The sequence below is a fragment of the Doryrhamphus excisus genome, linkage group LG5 (genome assembly GCF_037039965.1).
Source record: "Doryrhamphus excisus strain RoL-2023G ecotype Guam linkage group LG5, RoL_Dexc_Guam_v1.1, whole genome shotgun sequence".
NCBI lineage: Eukaryota > Metazoa > Chordata > Actinopteri > Syngnathiformes > Syngnathidae > Doryrhamphus > Doryrhamphus excisus.
In genome coordinates, this window is record NC_136361.1 from 20,526,565 (window position 1) to 20,546,699 (window position 20,135).

Sequence of the window (20,135 nt, forward strand, 5' to 3'; positions counted from 1 at the left end):
CTCTCTCATCTTTTTCAGTGTTCTGCTCCTTTCTCCCTCTCAGGACTCTGTGCTCTTTACTCCTCCCTCCTTTATCCCCAACCAGGCTTTGTCCCCACAGCAGAGTCCCTCTAAATAGAGGTCTTTAGATAGCACAGGAGCATGCAGGGAGGGGGAGGGGGAGGGAGAAGCAGCCACGCCACTGCTGTTGTTTCATTTACGTCTCCCTATGGCAACCAGCAGTGGTGGGCCAGGAATGTCCCCTCTCCGGACAAAGTCCTGGTCCCTGAGGCTGACCCAGGGGACGACAGCTGGGACGGGATGGAGAGCTGCTCGCTCTGCTCTCGGACTGGAGGCCCCAATCTGGACATTAAACTGCCTCTTCATTCATTTTTGTCTATTTGTGCTTGACTGGGTGATGAGCGGCCAGTTTGGCACACACCATTAAACTTTATGAATGACTGAAGTCCTGGAGATAATGGAAAGATTTCTTTTTGGTGATGTAGTAGATTCTCACAGTGGTCTCTGCATGCCAGACAATGTGCTAAACAAAAGAATTGTGTTAAGATGTGCTATTATAATTCTTGTCGCTATTTTTTTTTATAAAATAGCTTTTATGATTAACCTAATTTTTTTAATTTTTAAAAAAAAGCATGGGTGTCCACACTTTTTGCAACATGTGCCACAAATTAAAAACTCAAAACTAAAAAAAAATGTTTTATATACATGCAAATACAATGATTTGTGTTATTATTAATTATTATTATCATAATTTCAGCCTTTTTCCTTTAAATTGAAATATTTCTGAAATATGTTTTTCATTTTAGTTGGCTTTTTTGTTGATTTTTTTTCCTCCTACAGTCAACAATTTACAATATTAACTGACAAAATGGACTAACACCTTCCTCCAAATTGCATTATTCATTATTTATATTCACCTGAATGCCATGTTAAATATTTCTATTAGATATTAGTGTCAGATATGAACATTTGGCTTGAAGCTCCAATGAAGTGTACTTTTAAGTTTCCTCAATTTTTCTCAACAAATAATGTCACATTAGAAAACAATGGCTGGTGTTTACATGAGCTTGCTATTATGTCATATTTTCTGTGTTGTAATCTAATTGTAATTAGAATATAGTGTAATAAAAAATGGCAAAATTCTCCAGGATGACAAATATACGGAGAGCACACCATCACAAACGTTTCACCTGCTATAATGTAAGGTTTATAAAGTGCAGATTTATTGCTCGCTCTGAAGCTGCAATTAAAGATAAATAAATCAGGACGTTTTATAAGGACATTTAATTGCATGAATACGCACATCACAACAATTAGTAGCATCGGTCCATAAAAATATGCTGCGTGTCGTCCCACTCAACAGACGATTTTCAGGCATGACATACGCGATCATGCAAATAAATCAACTATCTTACAGTCGCCCCGCCGAAGCCGCCGCCGCGTCCCCTCCGTGCCGCACTCCAACGCTCCTTTTCCTCTCAGCCTCCACTCGCACCCCAATCAACAAAGGGAGAAAAGCCCGCAGCCAATCAGCGCGCCGTCGCCCAGAGCAACCACGTCCATCACTCCCCCCCACGTCCAATGAGCTGGCGAGGCGGAGCCGGATCCAGGTGCGCTCCGGCGCTCACTCGGCAAAGCGCCTGGGAGCCGCCTGTCGGCAGGAGATGATCTGTCAAATGCGAGTTTCTTTGAATAAGAGCTACCAGTCCGGCTCCGAGCGTCATGGCGACCGCAGCGTCTAACCACTACAGCATCCTCACCTCCAGCGCCTCCATCGTGCACTCGGAGCCCGGCGCCATGCAGCAAGCCGCGGCGTACCGGGACGCGCAGAGCCTGTTGCAGAGCGACTACCCGCTGCAGAGCAACAGCCACGCGCTGAGCCACGCGCACCAGTGGATTACCGCGCTGTCCCACGGCGAGGCGGCCCCTTGGTCCACCAGCCCGCTCGGCGCGGACCAGGACATCAAACCCGCCGTGCAGAGCGCCCGGGAGGACATGCACAATTCCAGCAGCAACCTGCAGCACCAGTCGCGGCCGTCCCATCTGGTGCACCAGAACCACCACGACGCGCGGGCGTGGAGGACCACCACGGCGCCGGCGGCGCACATCCCCAGCATGGCGACCACCAACGGCCAGAGCCTCATCTACTCCCAGCCGAGCTTCAGCGTCAACGGGCTGATCCCGGGCAGCGGCCAGGGGCTGCACCACCACAACCTAAGGGACCCTCACGAGGACCACCACAGCCCGCACCTGAGCGAGCACAGCCACCCCCCGTCCCAGCATCAGCACCAGCACCGACCGCAGAGCCACCACGACCACTCGGACGAGGACACGCCGACCTCGGACGACTTGGAGCAGTTCGCCAAGCAGTTCAAGCAGAGGAGGATCAAGCTGGGCTTCACGCAGGCGGACGTGGGACTCGCCCTGGGGACCTTGTACGGGAATGTCTTCTCCCAGACCACCATATGCAGGTTTGAGGCCCTGCAGCTCAGCTTCAAAAACATGTGCAAGCTGAAGCCTCTGTTGAACAAGTGGCTGGAGGAGGCCGACTCCACCTCGGGCAGCCCTACCAGCCTGGACAAGATCGCCGCACAGGGGAGGAAACGGAAAAAACGGACCTCGATCGAGGTCAGCGTCAAGGGGGCCTTGGAGAGCCATTTTTTGAAGTGCCCAAAACCTGCAGCGTCGGAAATAATCACCCTGGCAGACAGTCTGCATCTGGAGAAAGAAGTGGTCAGGGTTTGGTTTTGTAACAGGAGACAGAAGGAGAAACGAATGACGCCTCCCGGAGGAGCTCTGCCGGGGAGCGAGGACGTGTATGGGGACACGCCGCCCCACCACGGGGTCCAGACCCCGGTTCAATGAACCCCTTGAACCCCCTGTTTGTTTTTTTTTGCTCTTTATTTATACAAATCACTTAATAGTGGCTCTTTTATGTATCATAGACTGCAGTGAGGAGGAAAGCACCTTCTTCTAAAGGAACTAGAGGAACATGTTGTTGTGTTCTGAGGAGACCAGCCCAGCACTGTGAGTCCAAGGTGCAGACACCATTGTGGCAAGGAAACAACAACACATGGAGGATGTTGTTGTTTGCAACACAAAAAAACAGCAGGATGGGGTCCATATATATATATATATATATATATATATATATATATATATATATAGCTGGTTGATTGTTTGCTGGGGGGGGGGCAACTAAAGAGTCCACTCTATTAGCTTTGCATTCATTTTATTGCTCTTATTTATTCTCAGACAGCTGAGGTTGATAATTCCATAAAAAAACAAATATCATTAATAGCAGGAGTAAAATGAAGATATTGATGATTAGGTCCACCAAAAACATTATTATTATTATTATTGTTATAATTATGATTGTCATTATCTTTTTGGCACTAACATGCAGGATGGGTTTAATATCTGTAAGGATTTATGTCACCAGGATTTTTTTGATCCACTTTTGTAAATATTGTATAACTTTAAAAGTCATGGTTCCATTTTTTTTCCACTGGGGCACTTTTTGAATGAATATTTCAGATTTTTTTTTGTTAAAAATCCTTCATAATCTACCTGTCTTGTATCTGTGTTGTTATTTATGGTTCTTTTTTTTATTATTATTATTATTATTCCGGACATATATTACGCATTTGCGTGTGCATTTTTTATGATTAATTCAGATTAGTTACTTTGTTTACGTTATGTAAATTCAGTTAAATGGTTTCTATTTTTGTAGGCGTTTTTTTTTTTTTGGCCGGATAAAATTGTGAATTCGATGAAAATGATTTTACATTTAGAGTTATTAGTGTTCTAACTGCTTAAGCCCCAAAATATAAAACCACAAAACGTTAAGATGAGGTTAAAAATTATAATAATTATTATTATTATTATTTGTGAGTTCGTTTGCATAACGCGTTGGTTTCATCCATTTCCTTCCTGCTTGTCATCATTTGATTTAATATTCTGTTTCTTTTATTCATTTATTATTCAGTGGCGTTTCGAGATGACACAAAAGGTGAATATTCATGTTCTTTTGCGAAAATATGTTTACATTTAAATGCAACCACAGCTAAATGTATATACAATTTTTTATTCCCTCTTTTATGCAAACAATTCCAGATTTTCTTTTTTGAGTAATTATTTTTAAAAAGGTGAATAATTCCTTTATTCCCTTTAGAAAACAACATTTCCCCCTTCAGTAGCTTTAATCAATTCATGCAACTCCAAATGATCTCCAAGTGGAAGTTCTGGGATGTGGAAGCGTCCAGCAACGTTTTAGGTTGGATTGTCAGGCTGTTTAGTTGACATATGAAGTTATATTCCCTGGATGAAGCAGGGATTATTAAACAGAGCTAGGAAATGCCTGGAGGTGTTTCATCACTTGATATATGAACAAAAGAATTGCACATTTTTAAATGATGGGGTTGCTATTAAACAGCTTTTTTGCCCAACGTTGAGACTAAATGTGTTTTTAAGTCAAAAGTCAAATCGCATTGTTTTTTATTTGTGCACTTTTGGTTTCTAAACATTCAAATAACGTACAGAAACGAAACGTACAAATGAAAGCTTTGGGGCTTAAGGTGTACTTTTTAAATGAAAATAGTAGTCCCACGGACCCAATAATAACTCTAAGGTTATTATAGTAATATTTTCAGGCGTACACTCTTGTTTTATTGGAGGGAAAACAAGGTTATTTTATTGCTGTAGTCAAAACAATTAACATAATGGCTCGCCTGAGGTGACTAAATGTAGTTTCCATATTATAGTCACATAATTAAAAACTGAATACTGTTTAATGGTCTTGTGAAACAAAATGACCTTAAATATGGTTCCCTGCAAAAACTTCAAATGTGCATTTTTTTAATGGTCTTTTCCATTAAATGAAAAACTACATAAGTAAATACTGTGATTAGTATATAGGCCTGCTATGGACTATGTGGTCCCATGGTATGGAGAAAGTACACTCCTGTGTAGGTGCAATTAATAGTGCGTCATTTTAATTACACCTTGCTTTTTATTTAGGTGAAATTCCCCATCAAACTTCCAGTGGCAGCAAAACACGTTGCACGTATAGTCGGTGCTTTAATGCCATCTAGTGGCCACAGGTGGCAGCGTTCTTGAAGGAGCACAAGGTTCATTGAAACGTCACTTTACCAAACAATTGGGGCATGTGATGAAATATAGTTGGTAGATTTAAAAAGGTATTACTGCCAAAAGATGCTGGAATACATCCTGAATATGAATATTTTGTTTTATAAATGGATACCAATTATATTCAATTGTCAGGAAAGTAAACTTTTATAATAGCTATATACAAATGCAATGACAATATGAGGGATTCGAATGTTAGCATGTTGGCCACACATGCTAACATCTGGACTCTAAATTGTCCACAGTTATGAATATGAGTGTGAATGATTGTTTTATATATGCGGCCTGTGATTGGTTGGCGACCAGTCCAGGGTGTACCCCCGTCCCAAAGTCAGCTGGGATAGGCTCCAGCATAACCCCGCAACTCTATCAAATGTGGATGTTCTAAAACGCCTACATGGGGGTAAACCGCAAAGCACCATGGGTAATATGAATACTCCATAGCCAGTGTCCGTTCATAAAAAGTCCTCCACAAAAGACGAACGTGTGCTCATCCGAAAGACTCTGAAGATCATTGGAGGCAAACGTCAAGACATTTTTTGGTTCCCGCTTCTTCCCCCGCCACTTTGCTGTACGCTTCTCTCGGCTCCAGCTCATCGTAAAACTGATTACGTTTTGGCGCTCGCTCACATCAAACGGAATAGTCGCCTTGTGCCAAAAGACATTCTGACGAGTCAAGGTAAGACAAGCATGAGTGTAAAATGAAATTCGGTTTCGCAGCTTCAGGAGTTCCCGGCCGGCGCCACCGGAATTGAACTGGAGATTGATTTTTCTTCAAGTCATTACAAAGAAATTGCTGTGTAAAATAGGGACTAAAGACATGGTTTAAGGAAAAACATCCTAACCAAATAAAACCAAAGGCCTCTGTTAATGCGTCAGGACTATTGGCCAATGGAGCCAACCAAAAAGGTCAAAGGTGAACACAACCTGAGTGTTTTTTTTTTTATTTTTTAAACACAGTCATTAGAGTTTCTACTGTAAAAGTTGAGTTGCTACTCATGTGAGGATGAACGCTGCATGTGTACAGCCCCCCGTTTGACATTGTTGTTCTTCCATCACGCTCCGCCGCTAATGACGCTCGCCGCACTTAAGCACACCAATGTGTGAGTGCGTTCATTTGTAAACGAGCTAGCGTTTAATTAGAACTTCGTATGAACTTTGCTGATCGCTGGAGCGAAACGTGTCACCCCATCAGTGTGTTATTATTCCGGCTATAATTGCTCGACACGCTCATCTCTCAGCAAGGCCATCCTTGCTGAGAACCCCCCCAACCACCACCACCACCACCACCACCTAGACACTGGTCAAGTTAAACCAATCAATTCAGTCCTGATAAATTGTAAATCAATAAAACAAAAACTTTCCCTTACAATCTGTGACATTCAAATATAATGTCAAGCTAATATAAAATAATATAATAGCTAAATAAGAAAGCAGAAAATAGGACAAATTAGGCTTAAAAAACAAAACAAGGGTGGATATGGAAAGCATTTACATACATTATGTTGAGATGGTAATACAAAAGTACTATGTAATACTACATGTATTTTGGTGCGATATATTCAAAAAAAATTCAAAATTCAACTCCTTCAGTAACGGCCATTTTAGATGAATTTGACTGATTTTTCAAGGCACAAATAATATTTTGTTCTATGCCTCGTACGTATATAAACATGCAACATATAAACACTTTAACCTCTCATCTTTCATCAGAAAAAGACTTTCTCCCTTTTTCCTTTCCATTAGAACATATAGGTAAGTTTCAGGAAAATACCAGTTCCTAACAAAAAAAAAAATAAAGCGAGAAAAACAGCTTTGTGTGAAAAAATTAAGTTAAAGCTTAATTTTCCCTTCAATTTTGTGCTTTTGTGATAACTTAAATATTTAAACAACATTACCACAGTCGATGATGGAGCCTCTCCATCACAATAACAATTTATTTACAAATGCAACACCATGAACTACTTCCAATTTTCAAATATAGTGGGTATATCCATGCATGTGTGTGTGTGTGTGTGTATGCGTTAAAATGTATCTATAATGCGTAACTTCTGATCACTCCATCTTGTAAATACTGTACATGCTATCAAATGCATTTCTGCCCCCTTATGATTGTTTTTATGGCTTAAAACTGCCGTTATCACCTCTTTTGGCCTCCCCTAAAAAAAAAAACATAAAAACGTCTTTAGGAGTGAGCGTTCGGGTTTAAAAACGTATCAATACGTTTTTGGTATTAATGACTTTAATATTAAATGAATGTTTCGGAGAGTCAAATGTGCCGAAATGTTAGTTTTTTAGAATGTGCAATGGCCCCCAAGCCGCACTTTGGAGACCACTGCACCATGGTATTGCCAGTCCATCTACTTGTGCATATTGGAAGGGAAGCTGCACTCTGCCTGCTACGTAAGCCAACCAGTGGATTATAGCATTAAGATGAGTGAACCTCAGTGGTGACATTTTCATTCTGTTCCAAAACAGTGCAAAAATAATCATATTCAGACACACCTTCTTCAGACACCACAAAAGGTCACATTTTAAGATCATCATATTATTTTTCGAATCATATCCGAGTATTTATGAAATGGATGTTCAACATAGAGTACTTATACATCTCAGCACTGACTCCATTAACAAACTGATCAAATCATCAAGAATGGCAAAGAAAGCAGTCTTGCACGACTCCCAGATCGACTTCATTAAATTATTTAGTTTCATCTTCCAAGCCTCCTCCCTCATCTAACCCCAAATTATGAGGAGGAGGGCCACCCGACTGGAGAATTTTGGAAGGTGGGCAGATCTACAGCTCACCCCCATACTTGATGTAACCGCAGGTCATGATATTCCTCTACCGAAGCTGACTGTTCACGCGGCTTCCAACGGGTCAGTAGTTGTGATTAGAATACAGTTGAATTCATGACTCATCAGAAAACTCAACCTACTGCCGCTTTTCCACTGTTCATCTTTCTGCAAGCTGTGGGCTTTGCAAATGCAACATCATTGTTTAATTATTTTTGCCCATTACCTTTCAGAGTGGGCAACTTCTTCAGCAGGATGCTAGTCTTTCTCATACTTTCTCCTCCACACCAAAGTTCCCGATAGTCACCAAGGTCAAGATGCTCCAGGATTGGCCAGCCCTGTCACTAGACATGAATATAACTGAGAATGTTTGGGGTTAGATGGGAGAACATTGGCATAACACATACTACATACCGTGTCCAGTAAAGTCAGGCCTTCAAAACAAAAGAAGCATGGCAGTAAAACAACATGGCTGCACCACAGTAGCGGACGGGTAGGAGGGGAGTTATACTGGTGGATATTCTCAACCAGAATTTACCTCATTTTCTCTTAATTTGCGGAAAAAGTCCCTTTTTTCAAATGTTGACGGGTACGACTAGGCACCAATAACAATCCAGGTATGCCCTCCTTCACCAAGAAACTAACAAAGGTTGCCATTTTCCCGAAGTATGTACGTTTTTTCTTTATCATTTTAGTACCAGTTGAGCATTAGCAACGCCACAGTCGACTTGAACATTGCTGAGCTGTTAAAACACACCGTCTTAACGCTTAAAATAAAACGTTTGAAATTGCTAGGATGGGCGATTTAGGACACTATCATGTCAACATCGACTCAAAGGAAGGTTTTCATCCCAGATGATTCCAGGTGAAAGATGCAAACAAAGCATTCCAGTGAACATAATTAAAATACTGTAATGTCATCAGGAGATCCATGAAACCTATTTGCACCATCACAGTGAGCAGTGGCTGAGTGGCTAATAATCATTGGGGAGGCAGCCTAAATGAATGCTCAAACCGAGGCCGCCTCATTGTCTGTCATTAGGGCACATTATAAGGCCACAATATACACCATTAATCCAGGCACAAACAATTCATTAAAAGGCAGTTAAGGAGACAAGCTCATGTCACTTCTCCCTGTGGTTTTAATAGACCGCAAAGCGGCAGAGGCCTTAGTCAAAACTGATCATTCCGCTATTAATTTTCAGTCCGTCATCCTGACTAATAGCTGCACTCACTGCTGTAGAGTCAGTAGATGACCCTATATGTTCCCCCACATGACTCAACTTAAGGAGCCTGAATGACAAAGAAATAACATCCATGTCCTCGTAGGAAGACAGCTAGATCATAATCAAAAGGAGATGCGCGTCACACACATGGATTTTATTTCAAATCTCATTCAAGTGAAGCACCCACTTTCATGAGCACAGAGGAACAATCTTCTCACACAACAGCGGCCATCAAACTGGAGAATGGGGAGGGAGGGGGCATCAATGCATGCCCAAACAATGTGAAAAGAAATGAATGACACATCCTGGATGGTGGGGGTTGTTGTTCAAATATTGCACAGATATAATAAAGTGGTCAAACTAACTACTATTATTATTATTATTTCCAGTGTATAAGCCGCTACTTTTTTCTTAAATTTTCAACCCTGCGACTAATTTACGGCTATGTTCTAATCTCATGACATCCCCTTAACTTCAGAACTACTACTAATTGTTTAAATACTGCGCCGCTTGAGAGTTGGTGAGAAAACGGTAAGTTAAGTTGTGTTAAGTTGCTGTGTGATGATTTTTGTGTTCTTTGTCAGATGAAACCGTGAGTCAAGATTCTAATATTGAGTAATGACCTCCTGCGATTTCCAATGGATTAAGCTTTTTGTGAGATTTTTTGATGCCATTTTATGATGTGGACATGCGCGGTGTATATGGCTTATATATAGAAAAATCTCTTTTTCTTTCTAAATTTAGTGGGTGCGCGTTACACACTGGAAATGACGCCATATATGGTATATCTGTGGTTCCCAATGGTAAATACAAGATAACATTTCAAACAAAAAATGGGTATCGATTCTTTTAAAATTTTCAAACAAAGGTAATAAATATTTTTATAACTCAAATTTAAATTAAATGCATATTTTGCATCTTCAGATGAACTCAAGTTTTCCAGGGGTACAGGTGACAGTAAAAGGTTGGGAATGGCTGCTACATGATGAGCAAAAGTAAGATTTCTCCAGTACGACATTGTTGTTAAAGTATAAATACAACAGAGTACCTTAAACCAACAGTCAAGCTTTACATATTATTGACATGTTCTGCATTCTCCTTGTGTTGAGATGAGATCATCTATTAAAGAAAAACAGTGTGGTGCATACATTGTATATCAAATACAACATAACGAGATACAGCAGATATGTTGGCTTATGTGAAGCCAATTATGCATGGCATTTAGAAGACAGTCCATGTAAGAACTTAACATAAAATCTGTAATTGTAAAGGAATATTGCTTAAAAAAAAGACCAATAACTAACTGTAGGTAGTATACATGAGTCTTCTACTAGAACATCAACAATGTGTTTTTGATGTTTTCATAATGTCACAGATAGTGCTGCCTGACAATCATATCATTAGTTGGGTCTTTGTCATTCATAGCAAGTCATTTACCAAGCCCTGTATTCCCCAAAATTAAATAGTCTTTCAGTAGATAATAAAACAGACATATGTACATTAAAATAAAACCCTTGCAAAGAAATAGAAATAAATACTTTTCATTATAATTGACACTGCTACACACAGTATGTGGCATATGAACTAGAAGGTAGGTGACAAATAGGACCGGTATCTCCATATCACTTTGGTTGAGGGGCACATGTCAAACTAAATACTGTACACTATAATATAATCAAGAATATAAGGCACAAATACATTGTACATTAGGAGAGATGACTGGTTTTGTGATATAAAAGACCAGTTTTGACTGAATGATTTTGGATACAACTATACAAACTGGTGAAATGTTGACAGGTTTTATATTAGTCCTGTGAACAATAACCATGGCATTAATAAATGCTAATTCTTGGGTTACATTTTGACTGAAATAATCCACAGACCTGTGTGGAATAAGGCCTTCCTTCCCTCAAGATCATATTCAAAATGAATTTGAACATATGACAAGCATGGATCAGACGCCATGTATGACGGCCTTCATGTCGAATGGTCAATCTGAGAAGGCACTAACCAAAGCTGCACCTGATCGTTGCTCATAAAATGTCCTGCTGATGCGTTCCCTGCAGTTTGTAACAAAGACTGATTTTCACACTTGTCTTTTTTTTCCTACCAACATGACTACTGCTAGTGAAGCATCATTTTATAAATAAGTCACATTTCTTTCTCACGATTCATATTTCAGGAAGATGCAATTGCTTCACTGCAATAGCCCTGATTTTATGTCCAAAAATAATAAATTAAGCCTCACATTTCAGATGAGAGTCTGTGGTTGTTTTTTTTTTTCCATCCTGTGCCATTCCAGTTCAAGGAACTTTCTCACCCAGTCAAACGGCCTTACTTACTTACCACTAATAGAAGATCCTGTGATCCAGAGGCATCTCTCCAGCATCTGCTGTGCCTCAGTTTGCTTCTTCTGCAGTAATCAGACCGTGCAAGGGTCAGTGTGTGAAACTCCTCTTGATAGCTACACTGGGGAAGAGGCTGGAGAGCTCTTGGATGACCCGAGTGTCTATCTGCGAGCAGAAGGAAACATCCAGGAGGAGCAGCTGCGGACATGACTGGAGGAGTTTCTTCAATGAGGCAGCACTCACAAGCCTTGTACCTGCCCGATAAACAAGGGATGCAAGATTGATTATCCAGATTATAGAGTGAATTACAACTAAACTATTCAGGAGAATGAACAAACCTCTGATTGACAAAGGTTTTCACAAAGCCCACAATGTTTTAATAAATTACTTTTTTTTTGCAAGTGGCTGGTGCTCCTGGGTGTAAATCGCGCAAAGAGCAGGGATTTATTGTATACTGGAATCTTTCCAGTGAACTAGGGAGCAGAATTCAGTAACATTTATGCAAACATGACACCTCCAAAGTCCCAAACTCATACTGCCACCATGCACAGCGCCATGTGAGACATCAGCATAATTCCTCGGTTTAACAAACATCAAAAGATTAACTCTGTGCGTGCTTTACTTTTTTTCAACACATCTTCCAAAATAAGGAAGAATCTCAACAAGGCCTGTTCGGAGAGAACAAGCATTGAAAGCGGAAAACGTGTGCGAAGTAGGCAGACTCACATTATACGCACAGTCCATACACATTAATTAAACTAGCATTGGGGAGATGTTGGGTCCATCACAGTGCACATATAGGCAACCATTCACTTTTAATATTTATACATTTAGAGTTTCCAATTAACCTAATGTGTCTGTTATGGGGATCAGGAACCGATGCAAGCTACATGTGCTGGTATTTCACCACTGAAAAACTGCTCTTGCCAACCATGACAGGTATGTTGCTGATGTAATCTATAAGGAAACAACTTACCCAGTATGTCAAGGTGCTGTAGCAAGGGGCAGCTGGTGGCCAACTCCTCTATGTCTGAGTCACAGACTGTGCGATTGGCAGTCAGGAAGAGTTTGCGTAGGCGAGGAAGGCTGCGAGCAAGGTGCTGAAAACATCCAGTGCTACTCTGCAGTGTGGGAGACCAGCCCAGGTCCAGCTCCTCTAACATTCTGAGTTGTCACAGACCAAACAAAAATGTGCTGTGTAGTTGGTGTGACTCCAAAAATATCTCTCTCATCAAGCACAGACGAACCAACATCAAATAATCATGTTGTAGTGGTCACACCGTAGCTGCTTTTGACTTACCTGCAGCCAGACGCAAGCTCATTGAGGCCTCGATCCGTCAGGTTTCTGCATCGCCAAAGGTCCAGTGAACAGAGTGAGCGGCAACGAGCAGCCAGCATGCTTGCTAAAACATCATAATCTTCGATCTACGGAAAATTAAAACAAGAGTTTGTTTCATAACCTGCATGTGCAGCACAAGAGAAATACAAACTTATAATGATCAGCTCCCCTTTGGTCTTAAAACCCCCAAAGCAGCAACGAGTGGCTATACATTATCTATGTTGAATTACCTTGAGTATAAAGGGGGAGGGAAAATGATTAGTGCATGTACGTAACTAACAGTTTGTCGTTCATAAGTAGTCATATCACGTAGCTTCTAATGAACAACTTACTTACTTAAAAAGAGGATACAAACACTAACTGGATTAAACCATTTTGATGGCTTTGGGCTAAAAATGGTCCTTCAGTATGCGCAGAAAGAAAATGGCACAGCAATGATAACAACAAGAACTGGACGTCCCTTAAAAGTGATGAAAGCTGGTCAGGGAAACTGACAACAAGCAAGTAGCATCCTTAAACTGCAAGAATGTCTGGCAAATGTTAGTTGTGCACCGCATGTGATGAAACACATTTTTGCATTACTCATGTCTGCACTGTGGGTTCGGTGGGCACGATGGCCAAAATGGCCTTGTCAGGAAGGAGGGTGGGGGGGGGGATCAAGCCTTAATAAATTCAGTTTAAGTGTTCTGATTTCATTACACCAAGGGTGAACTTGTCAGGCATAATTTCAAAAAGTATTTGGCACAAAACAACCCTCCACAGCACCAACTCATCAAGTACACTATACCCACATTGAAGCATGCTGGTGGCAATACTGTATCATAGGAGTTGTTTTTTCTTGTCTGGAACTGACTGGGGTGTTAGTCTAGGTGGGAGAACTTGTGAACAGATTCAATGACCACACTAAAATGTCGGTGTCAGCTATAAAACTGATTCCGATGATTAATTTGACCAATTTCCAAATCAACAGGACACGAAAAATAATCGTCTTACTTTTTCTGACAAAACTATTTCATTGGACAGTGGCAACTAGTCTATTCATCCAACCGCTAGACCGCTCCACTTGAGATGATAGCTGGACATCCAGCATTTGATAATATCTAGTATGTTTTGGAAGACCCAATTCCTGCCACCAATGCGTTGGTATACTGTATGTAGATTCTCACCCTCACACAGCTCCCCAGGTTGAGGTGTTTCAACTCAATGCAGAAAGTCAGGATGCTAAGAATAGCAGTTTGCTGCAGAACACAAAGAGAAAGACAAGATTATTAGTTATTCGAGTTACAATTTTACATAAAAATAGACTGTTTGCAGAATATATTTTTGTCAAATTCGTATTTCAAAAACCCCTCACAGACATGTGTTTGAAATATGATTCAATCACCGCTGATAAACAACGGCATATAGACAGCTGTAAACAGGGAAAACAGAACACACACTTGCGCTTGTGCAAAAGTCACTTGGCTTGTGTTAGCTCCACCTACCCCGATCTTGGTACGGTAAAGCACCAGTCGGCGGAGGCGCGTAAGTTTTGAAATGTGTGTGAAGGCCTGCGGGTTGAGGCGATCGCAGGAGGCCAGATTAAGCTCCTGTAGCCCTGGACAAGTCTGGGCGATGACCTCCAAACAGGCCTCGGTCAGAAAATGGCAGCAAGACAGTTCCAGGGACACCAGACTAAGCCCACAGACCTTCATGAAACTGAGGACAAAGGACTGATAAGGACGGAGTAAACAGGACAGGCAAGTTTGCCAAGCTTCATTTTCAGAAATGAACAATATCGTCTCACTTTGACTATAGCTGTACTTCTTTCACAACTTTCTAATTCTTCAAGGCCATTTCTTTTCTCTAGAACTTATGGCCAGCTGACAGTCTGACCTGCTGAAGCTACTCAGGGTGAGAGCTCCCCGGTTGCCCGTCCAGGAAAGGTTGAGCCTCTGGAGGCGTGTGCAGCGGCTCTGCAGGTGTCCCAAGGAGGTGTCACTCAGCCTCGCCCAGTAGGGCTGCAGACTCAGCTGGGTGTACTGGAGCGGGTCACAACAATGCTGGTGCAGCAGCTTACAGCTCTGGGCCAGACGGCAGAGGTCTGGCAAGGTCAGGTGGCTCAGTATCAACTGAATGAGCTATGGATGGAGGATGGGGAGAACACAAGAGGTGAGAAAGAAAGTTAGAGGAAGTGGGAGGCAACATAAATAAGAAATATCAAACAAGTTGCATCAATAACTTGGGTTTCAGGGTAGAAGAGACAATGCCTCAGCAAATGGTGCTATTCCTAATTCTTTCTAATATGGATTTTAGATTTAACACAGAGCACGGTTCCATTAAAAACTGTGTTTAAACTTGTGTTATTACACTGGAGTAATTTGCTTAGTGTCTGTCTAACTTCCTGCCAACTGGAACACCCGAGTGTTTTCTTTTTAATTGCATTAGTTATGCTTGAGACCTTTGAATTCTTCCCGGCAACAAGAGGCATACATGATGTTACATGACCAAGAAGAAGAAAAAATCAGTTTTAGAATGAATACTATACTACTAAAAAAAATATTCACATTATTCTTTTTCATAGAAAATCCTTATTTTTACAACACGCAGAAATGTAAAACGAATCTAGACATTTTAATATAGCATTGAGAAACAATTGATAAAACCCCTTGCATACTGGTGGCGCATACAGCTAATATGGTATAGTATAAAGCATAAAAACCATAAAATATAGTTTTGTTTTACTTTTATTCTGGAAGATGTGTCCTAAAATGTCCACTTTCAATAGTAGGCAAATGTAATTACATAATCTGCATGTGGACATGTAGTCCCAAATGCATATTTGCGTAGTGAATAATATGTTTTGATAACATATTAAATAAGATAATGAGAAGTGATCACATTTAAATGTTATCTTATTTAAACTTGAGGAACTGATTCCTGAATCGATGCCTGAAGCTTCAATAAGCCTAAGTTCCATTTCATTGCCGAGTCCCAAAAGTGGAAAAAGAATGAATAGTACTTAGAAATCATCAGATGGCAATGGCACCTAATCAGCATTTGATTGGCTCTGTTGTCTTATTACTTTTGCCAGGTTTTAGTTTTCGACAAATTCCAAGTACTTTGCAGGGAGCTCTTGCCATGTGAAGAAAGCGGAGCCGGTTGCTGTTTGGTTCGTTACAACTTGAGCTATTCATCTTCTTCTCTGGGAGAAAACTAAAAAACTTTTGAAATCGCCAAATGATAGCCAGAAATTTAAATGTTATCTTTAAATGTCAAGTATCTCTTTGTATTCAACAGCCAGCCATTTTCTACTGAATATCCTGTTCCTGATTGTCCTGTTTACAGGCACCTGAAGGCTATCCCGGCTACTACCCCATCCTAGACTGATCACTAGTCAATCACACACTTCATACAGTGGGGGAATCAGTGATCTCCCCTAATGCATTTAGGCTGATTCTATGAAAGGGATCTGAAAGTTGAGTTGCCAAGTGACAGCCTTGAAACCTTCAGGATTTGGCAAGTATCTGTAAAATCAGATGTGCACTACTGACCAATTAGAACCAATGTTTGACCTCTATGAGTCAACCACTAAAATCAATGACTTTGTATTAAACATGAAGTGCAATTCCTGAGCTAATCATTCACCTCATAGGGCAGTTTGTCAAAGAAGCCATTGCCTGTCCTGCTGTTTGCACATTGTCTGAATGGACCTCCCACATCAGACAGGTCTTCTTCGCTGTCGCTGAGGTCAGTGATGTCGATGACGGGCATCTTGTAGAGTGCGAGCATGGGCCTCTCTTTCACACCACGTAGGATGACGGCGTCCAGCTCGGTATAGTAATCCAACAGGGAGCTATTGACCTCCAGGCGCAGCAGGTTGGTAGGGAAATTGATGTGCTTGATGTTTGGTGAAAATTGGCGTGCCTGGGGTGTCAGTACCTTGACGGGCTCCCCTGACCATAACACCTCCCACCTGAGTTAGAGAAAGTAGGAGGGGCCTGGCATTATACCTTTAAAAATATCATCACAGTATTCATATTACAGTATCATACGACCCCCGCAGTATGACACTGTTACTTCTTTGGTGTCAGAAATCTGTACCATGAGACCTCATCTGACATTTTTTTTTAATCAAACCTGCAGTTTCAAAAGTTCCACGCCTCAACCAATGATGTGCACGCTAGAAAAAGAATGTGATTTATTACACTGCACCTCATGACACATTGTTAGTTTAGCTTAAACAAAAGGATGGAATACTAATAGAAGTTGACTGATGGGACTATCAACCCTGATAGCTTCCATTACATCTGAGCGATACAGAAAGATCCAGAACTGCTGCTCATGCTCAGCAACTGAAATCTTGTTGTCTCACTGCTTAATAGATTCATTTCGTATTAAAAGACAACAAAAGATAACACGGACACATTTAGTATATCTTGAGCATAGTGTAATCAATCAATTTAACTCATTTGTACTGGTTTTCTGATAAAATGCCGTCAGTATCTTTGGGAATTGACAAGCTGCAAACTGTCAGTTTACAGGGCTAGACAGTCTGAGTGTTTTCCTCGTATATCGATGTGTTGAATTGTAAAATATGTTTACTCTTGAATGATTTTCGCTTGTCCATCCATCCATCGATTTTTTTACAGTATATCATCCACCTATAAATGTAAAACACTAATTCAACTAGCGAACATGTTTACATTGTTTCCTATTCCTTATCATTCATAATAATTACTGTGTACTGTGTTGGTCATTCGTTTTTATTTCTTAACACCTTCTGATTGGGCTGAGCTGTCTACCGTTTTATTTTATTATTAACTGTGTATATACTGTGATTTTTTTGTAGTCTGTGAACGGTGCTATATACTGTAAATACATTTTACCGACTTACTTTACCAAGCGAGAATGGTGTTTGGTCAATACGAATATCACATAACTCTCATCACAGCATCATAAAAATATATCTCCCTATCTTATAAATACTATGTGTTTCACAATAGTAACGTCCACAAAGTATATACTGATCAGGCATCCAAATGAGCTAGCTAGAAGCATGGATTATGTCATGAATTCTCACAAGCATCACATATGTGCAATGTCATGTCTGATGATAGTTTTCCAAATCATATGTTTGTCTTTACCTGACATCCGTTGGAGGATTCTGGGAAAAGGGGTTATGTGAGCAGGCCAGAATCTGGACAATGGCCCCGGGGTAGTAAGTCTCAAGCACCTCCACAGCTGTAGGGTAAACTGGCTCCTCAAAGCCCAGCTCGATATAATCCTGGCTGTAAAAGCCTTTAGGGGTGCGCCGTAATTGTGGCGGAGTGCTTGCACACTGTTCCCACCATGTTCCATAAGTCCTGAACAGAGCAGTCTGTGTAAAGTCCCCGGAGCTGGGATAGACATTGGGTACACCAGCCAGGTTCCACATGGTGTACGACATGCTGTTTTCACTGCCGTAATGAGAGCTGAAGTCCAAAACCTCCTTTGCATACTGCTCCACTTCCACGCTGACAGGCAATATCGCTCGTTGACCAGACTCCACAGCTCGTCGACTGGTCAGTGCTTCGCCGCGAGTCCCGCTCCTGGAGCGTCGCCGCAGACAGATATAGTAAAACATGCTCAACAGAGTGAACATAGGGAACTCTGGACTTGTCGGAGCCAGAGGGGGGAAAATGGAGGAGAAAGGAGGAAGAGCCTCCACCTACTGGAAGCACACTGGCTCTAGGGCTGGGGTGTAAAAAGTGCAGGTTAGAGGCCTGGCTGCATGCATGACCTGTAGGGTTAGAGACAAAACATGGAAGAGTGAGATGTGCCATAATACGTATGTCATCATACATATAATTAATTAGTGTTTGTGCATTATTTGCTCTGTAATTTTTAAAGATACCGAAAATGACAAATGTTTCCAAAGGCCTCTCTGGAACACAATAGGGCTAATCTATTATCTTATAAAATAATGACGCATGCCTAAGAAATGCATGGGTGTAACCAAAAAGACACAACAGATATCAATCATTTATAATTACTTAAGGTGTGGCATTAAATTTACAAACTGCGAAAATCAATACAAGCGACAGTTTGCAACGCGTTTCTTCGTGTCTAATGTTAATGCAAAAATTATAAGCAAAGAGAGTGATAAATATTTTGTTCAGTTGTCAGTATGTGCATTGCCACAACACGTAGTATCTCAGGTGATGAATACTACATCACTTACTATTGCTGTAGCTTCTATAGCTTCCGCAGATAGTGACACTTCCTATTTGCTCTCAGTAGTCGATTTTTGATTTATTTTTTAAATTATAGCCTCCATCAATCAATCGCCCAAAAATGGAAGCGCTTAAAATTGCATACACAGAACTGCAGGTATTATTTTTAGCACACACTTACTACATGTACAGAACGTAAATGTATAATAGTTATCATGGGAAAAAACACGGAAATATATAGTTTTTACGTGATGTTTATCGGTGAAGTAACGAGTTTTAGTTTCGTGAAGTTGTGTTAGCCGTGTTAGCAAGCGTTAGCTAGCTAGCTTACAGATTCTCGTTAGCTCGCCTTTCCAAACATCCATTGTTAGCTACCACAGCAAAACAAAACAAAATGCCTCTATATATAGAAGGATGTAACCATTCATTAAGGAACATTGGCATATTTCCTGACTAGAAATACATCCACGAAAGAGCCCATACGTTACCTTGTGATGCCTTCCATAACATGGGACACTGAATACACACATCCAAATCGACATTATATCAAAAATCCTATACACCGGAAATTGTGTATAGCTTAATACTTTTGCATAAATACATACTTGATAAGTCGTGTTGATGACAAACCGCAGTGATGAAACAAATCATTTAAAGAAATAGTAAAGATTTGCAAAGTGTCAAAATTGCTTTTCCACAACGGCGAATGCACGACATGGTATATTTTTATGAGGACTATAATACGTTATATAATGTAATATGTATTAATAGTCGTATAAATAACTTCATCGAATAACATTCTTTCCTTTGAAAGCAGAATGCTACATGGTGGCTACGAGAGCAGCAATATTTCCGCATAACAAATGACCAACTTCCGGTTAGGTTACAAATGCCTTCTGGGAGTTGTAGTTTATATTGATTATTATGCTGTCTCGCCTAATAAGTAGACTGTAATAGATGGCAAAATTATGACGGTGGTATTTCCAGTGTATAGATGCTTCCATCAATAAAATCTGCCAACATTTATCAACAATGACTTCTTAATGATTTGAAATGTGCTTTGACAGGAAATCTTAATAGATAT

At 40.7% G+C, this 20,135-nt stretch overlaps 2 protein-coding genes across 4 annotated transcripts; one reads left to right on the forward strand and one right to left on the reverse strand.

Moving 5' to 3' along the window:
* Positions 1 to 1,640: 1,640 nt before the first annotated feature.
* Positions 1,641 to 3,626, forward strand: pou3f2b (POU class 3 homeobox 2b). The gene has a single exon (XM_058053350.2). The coding sequence runs from the start codon at positions 1,723 to 1,725 to the stop codon at positions 2,863 to 2,865; it is 1,143 nt and encodes a 380-aa protein (XP_057909333.1). The 5' UTR covers positions 1,641 to 1,722; the 3' UTR covers positions 2,866 to 3,626.
* Positions 3,627 to 9,309: 5,683 nt separating this feature from the next.
* On the reverse strand, positions 9,310 to 19,911 carry fbxl4 (F-box and leucine-rich repeat protein 4). Of its 3 annotated transcripts, XR_009119966.2 has the most exons (10): positions 19,540 to 19,911; positions 17,984 to 18,618; positions 16,485 to 16,812; positions 14,733 to 14,977; positions 14,342 to 14,555; positions 14,024 to 14,095; positions 12,819 to 12,943; positions 12,495 to 12,682; positions 11,517 to 11,772; positions 9,310 to 11,230 (listed from the first exon to the last, which is right to left on the reverse strand). XR_009119966.2 is itself a non-coding variant. In XM_058053956.2 (9 exons), exons 2-9 carry the CDS (start codon positions 18,478 to 18,480, stop codon positions 11,609 to 11,611), a joined length of 1,833 nt encoding a protein of 610 aa, XP_057909939.1. In that variant the 5' UTR covers positions 18,481 to 18,618; positions 19,657 to 19,911; the 3' UTR covers positions 9,310 to 11,608. The 3 variants fall into 3 exon arrangements, 2 of the variants coding, with proteins under 2 accessions (XP_057909939.1, XP_057909938.1); XM_058053956.2 differs by having other exon boundaries at positions 9,310 to 11,772; positions 19,657 to 19,911; XM_058053955.2 differs by having other exon boundaries at positions 9,310 to 11,772.
* Positions 19,912 to 20,135: the final 224 nt, after the last annotated feature.